General features: G+C 33.5%; 1 protein-coding gene across 1 annotated transcript; it reads left to right on the forward strand.

Annotated features, from left to right (window-relative positions):
• Positions 1 to 5,319: 5,319 nt before the first annotated feature.
• LOC141628714 (protein FAR1-RELATED SEQUENCE 5-like) lies at positions 5,320 to 10,481 on the forward strand. Its single transcript, XM_074441815.1, has 3 exons — positions 5,320 to 5,444; positions 6,398 to 8,174; positions 10,404 to 10,481. Exons 1-3 carry the CDS (start codon positions 5,320 to 5,322, stop codon positions 10,479 to 10,481), a joined length of 1,980 nt encoding a protein of 659 aa, XP_074297916.1.
• Positions 10,482 to 12,960: the final 2,479 nt, after the last annotated feature.

Below are 12,960 nucleotides of genomic sequence, written 5' to 3' on the forward strand. Positions count from 1 at the left end.
TTTCATCGTTTTATATATAATATTTTGTTTTTTCATGTGGATTGTACTGACAACATTGAACGCCACAAAGTGAACTGAATTACATTATATTTGTTTTGGTTCGTAATCGCCAATGTGAGCTGATAACTCCGGCTATTATATTGTGCAGTGATTGATGGTGGGTTCAACGAGCCATAAGTTAAATGGTTGACTAATCGATCACAGATAAGAGATTATGACGATACCTCGTAGGACAACTTTTTGTGACAACGTAATGGAGTCCTAAATGTTTAAAAACATTCGGTGCCAGGTCGTGGATAGGACATCCATTGTGTTCCTAGAGTCGATTCTTTTGACTATCAACTCTCTTGAGATTAAGGCGCTTTTGGGTGACTTTGGTTTCTTTCTCACGGTCTCACCGTAATCGGGCTAAGTAGATTTTTTCTGGGTCATTTCATACTGTGCTTACATCTGCAGGATTCGAGTTGAAGAAAATATCCAACCCTTATCAGGTATAGTTATTTCTCAGGGCCACTCGAGGAGTTGTAACCGAAATGCATGGCCATGCTCGAATGTTGATTCGTTTATCAGTTAAATTACTCTCTAGTCGGGAAAAACACTCTTGATAATGATCGCTTGTAAAATACGACCTTTGTGAATTCGGATTTGCTAATTGTTTTACATTGAGTGGGAGAAATTTTATAGGATATGAGAATCGGTTATCGCACATACACTTGTGAGGACAAGTGGGAGTTTGTTGGAGCTGGTGTCCTCCACAAATTAGTGTGATAACCTTTGTAAATCTCTTACAGGTTCACAAGGGTATACTTCGTATATTTAATCAGTTGATTAACGTTTACCTAATAACGGTTGGCTTGCTAGAAAGTTTGACGTTATTATCATACAGATGGCGGTGATCAACTGGTCCCTAAAGGTCACACCTATAGGATGTTTTTGAGAAATGTGGTTATAGAAATATAATTACATTGATGCCCAAAATGACTAAAAAGTTAGTCAATGTGTTGATGAGATAATTATTTAATGAAAATTAAATAACATTAAGTTGAGACGAATTAACTGTCAATTCGTAAATTAAATATAATAAGTTATATTTAAATTAAATATATATAAGGTTAGTTTGGACGAATTAATCTGTTAATTCGTAGTTAAATATAATCAGTTGTATTTAATATCAACACGTTGAATGTGTCATAGTGGTAATAGTGAGGGTACACAAGCCAAGAGGTCATGGGTTCGATCCTCACTAGATGACAATTTAACACACTTTATATATTTTTGGAAAGACCAAAATAAGGAGAAAAATACTCCTTATTTCGGTTCACTTGGCCGAAATTAGGGAAAGTTTTTCTTTTCCTAATTGACTCCAAGTTTCGGTCTGTATAAAAAGAAAGGTAGAGAATTATTTCTCTTCTAATGCTTTTTCTTGACCTTGCCTCATCTTTCTCATCACAAGAACACAAAGACAATTAAATTTTACAGAAAATTTTAGATTGATTTCTAGCATAATCAAAGGGCATATCTCAGATCGTCTTGGGTGCAACTAATAGGCGAATATCAATTTTGATATTGTTCTTAGGCCATATTTGCTAGGACCAAAGGTTATTTCTGAATCCTTTACTCTTGTTTATGTATTTTATTTTATGACCATTGATCATCTTTATTAAATCGTTATAATCCTTCTAGTTTAAGGGAAGTATACAGATTTATTTCCCACAATAGATGCTACCTGTGTAAGTCAGCAGCTGAATGTGCAGGACATCTTTTCTTTGCCTGCCCTTATGCTGCTGATTTACTGCATCTTCTGCAGCAGTGGCTCCAGTTGCCTACCACTAGTACTTCATTATGTTCCTTGCTCACTGTGCAAAGAAGGGGCCAGGGCAGGAAACATCACTTGATCAGCTGCAGTATAGGCAATCCTGTTTATGCTGTTTGGGCTGAAAGAAATGCAAGAGCGTTTGGGGATCGTGAGAGGACAGTTCAGGCTGTTTTCAGTGAGCTCAAATTCACTGTCCTTGCACTATTGATGAGCAGAGGGCCTGAAAACATTTACCTTGACATAGCTTCAGTTTTCAATTCTTAGATATATAGTCACATTTCCTCTTGTATAGATAGTGGAGGAGTTTTGTATATGGTATAGGGGATATTCTTTGTAAGAAGACTCTTGTACTCTTAATTTTTGGAATATATGAGTAATACCCTTCTTGCAAAAAAAAAAAATATATAGTAATAATAATAACAATAACAATAATAATAACAACAATAATAATAATAATAATAATAATAGTAATAATAATAATAAGGGTAGAGTTCCGGTGAGAACGGGGCTTATCGTGAGAACCGTGAGAACAGCTCTCAACCGTCCATCAAATAAGACTCACGGCTGAGATTAGACGCGCGCTGCTCTTAAAATTTCACGGAAAACAAAAAATAAGAGTGTACATGTCAGCAATATCAAGCCTACGTAACAAAATCAAACCACACGAAACAAAATCAATCGATTTCATCATTAATCCTTCCTTAATTTGTAAATTTTTGTCTTTCGATATCAAATTTAGTGATCTAAAATCGTTTATTCATCATCAATTGCTGTGTTCGAAGCGCAAATCAGAGTCAATTTGTTCAAACTTTTGCATTCATCAGCTATTCAGTTATTTCAAGATCAAAACTTTGTAAGAAAAATCGGAATTGATTTGGTCATTCATCTGGAATTATTGTTTTCTACAGTCAATATTGAGGTATGTTCATTCAATATTATTTAATTCCTTTCTGAATCGTTGTTGAATTGATTTTATGATGATGTTAAAGTTGAATTTGATTAAATTCAACTTAATTTCGGATTTGATTAAATTTAGTTAACTAGATGTAATGTACAGAACCACAAAAACATTAATTTTATAATGAAAAGTGTTAAATTAGAGTTTATAGTTTGTTTGTTTTGTTTTAGAAGGATGATAAATGCAAATGTACTTTGTGGTAAGAAAAAATGTACTAAAAATAATGAGAAAGGAAAAGTGTGCAATTTGAAGTAACTGAAAAGTAATTTTGCATGTAAAAATAATGTCTTTGTGTTGTCTTTGTACACGTTTCATAAGGAAATGTCCAATCAGTCTTAGTGAAATGTGCATTATATATAATAAGGATGTGCAAGTAATTATTACCTTTTGCAAGTGGTCTTGCAACTGTTCAATATGTCAAATGACGGTTTGTAACTTGCTTAAGTGGTGAAAAGACACAACTATTCACATTAATTTGAATATTAATTCTAAATGTACATTATATTAATTATAAAAAAACATGTTCCATCAAATAAATTGTCCACTATCTATAGTATATTCATAATTTGCATTTTCTGATAATTAGGTGCAGCTAAAATATCATTAAGCACTGTTTGGAAAATGTACATTATATTATATTTAAACGTACATTAAATTATTTAAAAAAGAGCATGGAACATTATTTGGAAAATAAACGTGCTTTCAGTTTAATTCAAATGTCCATTACGTATATTTATAGTGTGAATATACTGTTTTATGCGAGAGATTTAACTAACATAGATAACTTCTCCCAATTTATTAATTACCATGATTATGTTTGTGGCAGTTGAAAAGACACAACTGTTCACCAAATTTAATCTCTTATACTGAATTAATCCACTATATAAACCAAGGAGTACACAATTACTTTTCCATCTTACCTTCATTTCTAAAACCTTTTCCAATAACCAAAATTTTTAATCTCTTCAGAAAAGTATTTAATTTTCTTAAAAAAAAAAACAATGGACTACTCAAAATGCACGATAGTTGCCTACAAGAATGATGCTCACAAACAAAATTTCATGAACCATTATAGGGATTGGAAAGTAAGGCAGTTTTCTTCAAACTGGTTTGATGGAGATGACATTCCTGTGGAGATGGATGTGCCATCTCCCGAAGAGTCCTTTACATTATTTCCTTACTACTCAACCTTTGCTCCGAATTTTGTTTGAGCGACTTGGGAGGGAGGAAAAGAAAAACATGGCAATGGTGTGCAAGGGTCGTCAAGTGGTTCCTTATAGGAATGGAGTCAGAGGTAAAGGAAAGGGATTATTATCGAGGGGTGGTTCGGGAACAAAGAAATGGTATAATCACCATCACAAAGGATCAGCGGCTCCTTGAAAGATTCTACCTTTGCACGACTCTATCTAGTCGTGCAGAAATAATTAGACATCATAAACAACAAGCACGACAATTTAGAAACCGAAGAGAAGAATATGAAATTGAGGAGCATTCTGGTGATGAGGGTTATTATGACTCGGACTGTTAGATTGGTTTAGAAATATATTAAGTTAGTTTTCTATTTTATTGTTATTTTGTATTATCTTGTGTTTTTTTTTTCAGTATAAGCCTTAGTAGGCTTTATCATTTTGAAAGCTTTAAATGGCTTTTGTAAATATTTTACTAATATTAATGAAATAGTATTGTGTCTATTTGTTTGTTTACTGTCATTAGAATTCAACACATTTTATATATGCTCTATCAAAATGGACAACAATATTTCCTATGAACATTAGCAGTAAAATAAATGTTCTTTTAAAGGCATGATAATGGACATTCGAAGGAATACATTATATATGAACCTTTATTTGTACGAAATAACTTGCTTATGTGGTGAAAAGACGCAATTATTCACATTAATTTGAATATTACTTCTAAATGTACATTATATTAATTATAAAAACACATGTTCCATAAAATAAATTGTCAACTATCTATATTCGTAATTTGCATTTTCTGATAATTAGGTACAACTAAAATATTATTAAGCACTGTTTGGAAAATGTACATTATATTATATTTAAAGGTACATTAAATTATTTAAAAAAGAACATGGAACATTATTTGGAAAAAATTGTGAATTCAGTTTAATTCAAATGTCCATTACGTATTTTCATAATGTGCATATACTGTTTTATGCAATAGATTAAAGTAACATAGATAACTTCACCCAATTTATTAATTACCATGATTATGTTTGTGTCAGTTGAAAAGACACAACTGTTCACATAATTTAATCTCTTATAATCAATTAATCCACTATATAAACCCAAGAGTACACAACTAGTTTTCCATCCTACCTTTTCCAATAACCAAAACTTTTAATCTCTTCAGAAAAGTACTTAATTTTCTTAAAAAAAAAAAAAAAACAATGGACTACTCAAAATGCCCGATAGTTCCCTACAAGAATGATGCTTACAAACAAAATTTCATGGCCCATTATAGGGAATGGAAAGTAAGCCAGTTTTCTTCAAACTGGTTTGATGGAGATGACATTCCTGTGGAGATGGATGTACCATCTCCCATTCGTCCTTTACATCATTTGCTTACTACTCAGGATTTGCTCCAGATTTTGTTTGAGCGACTTGGGAGGGAAGAAAAGAAAAACATGGCCATGGTGTGCAAGGGCTGGTTAAAGTGGTTCCTTACAGGGAACGACCCAGAGGTAAAGGAGAGGGATTATTACCGATGCGCGGTTCACGGAAATGAAAATGGTGTGATAACTATCGTAAAGAATAATCGGATGCTTGACATGATTAGATTCGCATCGCACGACTATGTCTAATCGTGCAGAAATAATTAGACATCACAAACGACAAGAACGCCGATTTTTAAAGGAAAGAGAAGAAGAATATGAAATTGAGGAACAAATCAGGGATGAGGGTTATTAAGACTCCATTTGTTAGATTAGTTTAGAAATATGTTGTGTTTTCTTCATTTATTGTTATTAGGTATTATCTTGTGTTTTTTTTTTTTTTTTTCAAGATAAGCCTTAGTAGGCTTTACCATTTTGAAAGCCTGAAATGGCTTTTGTAAATATTTTTCTAATATTAATGAAATAATATTATGACTATTTCTTTGTTTAATGTCATTAGCATTCAATACATTATATATATGCTATATCAAAATGGACAACAATATTTCTTATGAACAATATCATTAAAATAAATGTTCCTTTAAAGGCATGATAATGGACAATGAGCATATTAGAATTGGATTACTGCATATTAGAATTGGATTACTGCATTATTGATGCAATAATATTTAATATACTTACTTACTTAACTACTGTTGAACCAGACAATGAGTACAAGTGATGCAACTACGTCTTCTTCTACAAATAACAGCTTTAAAACACCAAGGACAATAATTGAAACATTAAATGCACTCCAGTACATTCCATTCTGTCCAGAGGAAAAGAAACCTAAAGTAGGACAAGTATTCGAAACGCTAGAATCAGCAGAGTTATTCTACAAAGAATATTGTACAATCTGTGGGTTTACGCCAAGACTTGCAACAACAAAAAGGATTAAAGGCAATGAGTTACCAAACAGTTTTGCATTAAGGAATGTTGTCTGCAATAGGCAAGGTGTAAAGAAAAGTAGGAAAAGGAAGAGGACTGATACTGATACCGATACTGCTGAGAATGATGCAGAATCTGATGTGACAGACATAAGCCGTGTGAGGCCGATTACAAGAATTGACTGTCGTGCATTAGTGCAGGTTAAATACCAAGAAAATGGAACTTATATTGTTACCAGATTCGATGAAGCGCATAACCATCCACTTGCTTCGCCTGAATCTACAATATTCTTGAAAGGAAACCGAAAAATGACAGAGGTACAGAAGCAATTTGTCACAAAGGTAAAGGTGCTAAAACTAGGTGGTGTGAAAGCCTATAGAGGTTGGAAGGAGCTGTGTGGAGGTTACAACAACATTGGGGCTACTGAGGTTGATTTCAAAAACTTTGTCAGGGACATAAAAACCTACATTGGTAATTTTGATGCACAAATGTTTGTTGAAAATCTTATAGGGAGAAAAGACACATGCAGTTCATTTTACTTTGATTTTATAGTAGATGAAAACAAGTGCCTGGCTGGAGTGTTTTGGGAAGATCCGATCTGCATAAAGAACTACATGCTGTTCGGTGAGGTTTTATCAGCATATGCTACATATAGAACAAATAAGTACGATATGGTGTTTGTGCCTTTCACAGGAGTTGATCACCACAAAAGGTGCATAAAGTTTGGAGCTGGGTTGATAGGTGATGAAAGTATTGAGTGTTATACATGGCTGTTCAAGACATTTTTGGAAGCAATGGGCGGGTGCAAACCGAGAATTATAATTACTGATCAGGACAAATCAATGAAGTCGGTGGTCCCGGAAGTGTTTAAGGAGTCAACACACAGACTGTGCATGTGGCACATAATGAAGAAACTAAGAGAGAAAGTCAGTTATCAACTGTTTCAAGATGAGGATTTTAAGACCAGGCTCAATAGGTGTGTTTGGAACAACCAACTTGAGCCTGATGAATTCGAAGAACAATGGGGGAAGATAATGACTGATTATCAACTTGTAGAACACGAGTGGTTTTCAGATTTGTACGATCTCAGGGAACAGTGGATCCCTGCCTACTTTAAAGATGTTTCAATGTCTGGCTTGATGAGGGTTACTTCTAGGTCTGAGAGTGAAAACAGTTTCTTTGACAGGTTCCTCACACCTCATTTGACCCTTGTTGAGTTTTGGGTGTGCTATGAGAGTGCCTTGGAAGCACAAAGACACAAGCAGTCCAAATTGAACAGTGACAACAAACACTCTAAAATCCCACGGAAAACAAAGTCAAACCTTGAAGTCCATGCTTCTGAAATGTACTCGCACAACATTTTCAAAGACTTCCAAACAGAATTGGTTGCAGCTTTGTCCGATTGCCGTTTTAAAGATGTGGAGAAGATTGATGAGACAAAAATATATATTCTAACAGACTTGAATATGACAAATAAGTCATGGAACGTAGCATATTCATTAGATAACATGGAGATTACTTGTTCCTGTTCTATGTTTCAGAGAATGGGCTTGTTGTGCAGGCACTGCCTTTGGATTCTACACAACCAAGATTTTCAGAAAATACCAGAACAGTACATAACGCAAAGATGGACAAAAGCTGCAATGAGTAAGCCTGTCTTTGACAAAGATGGCAAACTGATAGATGTCTCTCAAAAGTTTTCTGACCGGAAAAGTTTGAGTACTGAGCTGTGGCAAGAGGTTTATTCTTGTGTCAGCGTAGCTGAGTGTGATGATAACGACATGAAGCTTTTGATTGAAAAACTGAGAGATATTAGATTGGATATGATTAGTAACAGTGTACCAAAGAAAAAAGAAAGACAAGATGAAAGAAATAGAAAAGTACGTGGGCTGCAAAATACCTGAGAAGTTGGTGATTCATGTTCCTAAAAAATCTAAAAACAAGGGTAGGACCAAGGGCAAGAGAATTGAATCACAAATGTTAAAAGCCCTAAAGAAGAGAGGAAAAGAGAAGAGGTACTGCAAAACATGTGGCCGGCAAGGACACAACTCTAGGACTTGCAAAGAAACAAACCATCTGACAGGTATGTATAACTTGGTTTCTTGTTAAAGCATATTACATTAATGTTAAATAATTATTAAATTATACAAGCATAGCGCATAGTGTTTACCTTCCAAAATCATCAATCTTATATGGAGGCACATAAGCTCTTTGTGCAATGAACATTATGGTTGTTCTAAAGGCACAGATGAGAATTTCAGCAATGTATATTTGGTTAACATTAAATCTATTATCAATTTAGTTGTTCATTTTGGCCATTTTCTCCTTATAAAATCTGATATTTAATTTACATTTTGATGCATATTCACCAAATACTACCATGAAGATGACGACGATGAAGGAGATGAATCTGATGATGTGGAGGACGACGATGAAGAAGATAAATCTGATAACGAAGTGGAAGGTGCAAATTTTTGATTCAAGGATAGACATCCATAATATACACTACGAGAACATTCTTAAAGGCTTGTATGCACAATTCGATTATACTGCCAAAGTACATTACTCTTATAGGGAAAGTATATTTCATTTTTATTAAAGGATCATTATTGTTGTTCTGCAAGGAACATTCTTAAATGCTTGTATGTACATTACTCTTATAGCCAAAGTATATTACATTTGTATTAAAGGTTCATTATTGTTGTTCTGCAAGGAACATTCTTAAAGGCTTGTATGTACATTACTCTTATAGCCAAAGTATATTAAAGGTTCATTATTGTTGTTCTGCAAGGAACATTCTTAAAGGCTTGTATGTACATTACTCTTATAGCCAAAGTATATTACATTTGTATTAAAGGTTCTTTATTGTTGTTCTGCAGGGACAACATCAACTTGATTGGAATTGTTTTCCCAGAGTACAATAATTTTAAGACGTTTTGCACAATAAACATTATTGTTGTTCAAAGAAGAACATAATAAACTTTATTGAAATTTGTTTCCAGAATATAACACTCTCTTGAATTAAAATTTTTTCAAACTTCAGGGTTGTACGACTCATGACTTCCTCAATATATGTTACATTACTCACACACATGTCACAAACGAAACTAAACAAAGTTTTTACGGCTTCAATTCAGATCTTCATCATCATATTCTTCCCATGGCAAAGGTTTGAACGGAAATCCATTGCCTTCTTTAGTACAGCATCAAAACATACATTGCCTTCTGTTGAAATCATATATGAAATGTATTTCTTCCGCAGAATCAGTAGGGGAGCATCCTAGCAAAATAAAGAAAACAAGGGATTAGAACATGTACAAATGTGTACTGAATTATGTATTAAAAATAATTATATTACTTCTGAAACTCACATCGCCTTTTTTAAGCCCACAGGTCCAATTTAGATTACCCTTAAATGTCTCCATATGTCTCATAACGTAAACACCACAATCAGTCTTGTTAGTGTTGTTTCTCCACTTCATCTTTGCAAGAATAGGCTGCAGTTTTTTAATGCGATCAACTTTTACCTTTGAAACACCGATGTCTTTCAAGTATTCTGCTAGAACATTACGCTGGCGGAGAAGGGGTGCAATAAAACATTAGGACACTAATAATTATGAGGTACAATATCACAAAAATTAGAAAATTAAGACAGACACAAAATTTTTGGGGAAGGTACACTCTATGTAAAGTCATTGTACATTCACAATAATGAATAAGAACAGTATGTAGTGCTGTTAAGCAAAAGAGAGCATAGAATCTTACAAAAGACAGTGGTCTATTGTGGAAAAATTCTTCTGGTTTTCCTTCACGATGCACATTATCAATGATGATGAACTTATACTTGTTGCTGTCAATGACTAGTAAATTGTAATGCCTTTTATATATAACTGGGAAGAAGAACTGTAGATTTTAAAAGATTTAATTAGGCAACAAGCAAATTAAATATAACATGCAGAAAGAGTGTATATTGTCAATGCTAACCAAATCAATTCTATCTGGGTTAACCGAGAATTGGTTAAACTCTTCTTTCATTATATCCTTAATCACGATAAAATTTTCAACAGTGTCCAGTTCTCCATGAAGCATCATCTGTATGCAAGATAAGTAAAGTTTTTGATGTTAATCAAGGGGAAAAACATTAGAAAATTTACTTGTTGAAATAAGTTTATATAAATAGTTGACTTACAGACACAGCTGTGGTGAAAAAAAGTCGAGAAGGCTCGGAAGAGTTTCTTCTAGATTCCTTGGCATTCAAAAGTTTTGCCCAACAATCGATCACATTACTCGTTAAATATTTAGATTGTCGTAGCGTTGCCATTTCAATACGCCGAAGAGAAATTTCACCCACATGACAAGAAGTTCCCTCGTTCAGGACTACCAGTGTTAACTCAAAACAGGATACAGAACATTTTAAATTTAAATATTGTACATTAGTAGATATATATATATATATATATATATATATATATATATATATATATATATATATATATATATATATATATATATATATATATATACCAGCTAAATCGGTATGTTTTCCTCTACTATATGACACATAATCAAGAATGCAATTCAAACTCAAAGAAGAGGAGTAATAATGCATGTATCGTGCTTAGTAAATTACGATTTGCAAGGATGCTCGTAGACTCGGTTGACTTCTTTCATGTTCATGAACATTTTCATTGTTGATGACTTCGCCCTTGGTAGTGTCACTCATCAAACCGATTATGCTCATTTATATTCTTATCGTTTGTATTACTTACATCTGTCATGTTCTCATTCTTCTCAGAAGCATCATAGCCATCTGGTATAATATTCCCTTCTGTACAACCTACCTCCATTCTTCTCTTCTTAACCCTAACAGTCTTATTGTTGTCAGGGACACCAATATCATCGGTACTCTTCTCTTTCTTTCCAACTACCTCATCTTCTATCTTCTCATCCCCAACAGTCTCATCACCCTCGTAGAATTCTTCATCAGACGAATCCAGTTTCTTTGGGAAGGGCTTCTCTTGATACTGCTTCACCTTTGTTAAAATGTCATCACAAGCAATGTTGCACTTGGATGAAACAAAAGTGCAAAGATATTTGATTCTCAATATTCGAAGTCCATCCATCTACAAAAGTGAAAATATCTTTAAGATAGGTAACTTGTAAACAAGAATGTGCTTTTAATACTTTAAGAAAGATCATTTAATTAAACCAAAAGTACATTTACAATTATTGGATATAAATTGTTTAGAAACTTACGTTGTTTTTTGTCAACCCACAAGTCCAATACGACCCCCTTGTATGCGTTTCCATGTGTTTCATTGTGTAAATACCACAGTCAACAACATTTTGATGGTTTCTCCAAGGCATTTTCAATACAGCAGGCTCCATTGCTCTTACTCTTTCCTTCAAATCACCAATGTCATTGAAATATTCTGCCAAAGCATTACGCTGCATGGAAAAATTCAGATCAAACTATATAGAGAGACCATGCAAAAAATATGACATTGTAAAAGAAAAAATAACCAATGAAAGGCAACTGAACAATTACCATATTCCAAGGTTTGTTTCCATAACGAGTTTTTGGGGTTTCATCATGCCGTTGATTATCAAGAATGACAAACTTGTTCTTCTCCATATTGAATACGAACAGGTAAAAATGCTTGTCCGATATTATTGGGAAAAAAAACTGTTTTATATAAGAAATGATTAGAAGATACAACAGACATAAAATTAGCAGCATAAAACACTTTGTATTGACTATATATATATTGTTTGAGCTAACCATATCAACTTTTGTCACATCAATAATCCCAGCATGATTTAACTCATTTCTAAAATGCCTCTCGAATACTTCCAATTCTCTTTCAAATTTGAATTCTTTCCTTTGCCCTTGAAATGCTTGCTGCACACACAGAACATAATATTGTTCTATTAATATACACTTGTATAACATAAAATTATTGTAATATATAATGAAATAAAATTTTACATACAAATACGAGGGTTGAAGCAAAGAATCGACATGATGTTGAAGATTTTCTTTCAAGTTCATTGAAATTCAAGTAAGCTGACTAACAATCAACCACAGCATCTGCTATATACCGAGGTGGTTTTAGAGATGCAAAAAGATATCGGGTACCCACGACATTCTTAAACTTAAAGAGCTTCTCACTGGTTCAGACGTTACACAAAATAAGTCAGTTAATTACACATATGTACATTATCTTTATTAATAATGCACATAATACCCAAACGAAATGTACAGAATGATTAAATAAAAGAAACATAATGAGTAGAATAAAATATACCTTGCAAGAACAGTGCCTTTTCCCTTGGTGTAGTAGACGTAGTCAGCAATATAGTGCTGAAACTTAGATGGCTCTGTACATGGGTCAGTGTCTCCTCTTAGTAAATCAAGTTCAGTACTAATATCTAAGCTTGGATTGGGATTGGTTGCCTTGGGTTCTTCACTATAATCTTCAGATAACATGCTACATACAAGGGTGTTTATAAGATTATCCGTATTGGCTTCTTCCTCATTCTCCACGTCACTGTCAACATAAAGATGCTTCGAATCATTTCGTACATTTTTGTCATCATCTTTCTTATTGTCAACATTCCCAT

This window comes from Silene latifolia, chromosome Y, assembly GCF_048544455.1.
Source record: "Silene latifolia isolate original U9 population chromosome Y, ASM4854445v1, whole genome shotgun sequence".
NCBI lineage: Eukaryota > Viridiplantae > Streptophyta > Magnoliopsida > Caryophyllales > Caryophyllaceae > Silene > Silene latifolia.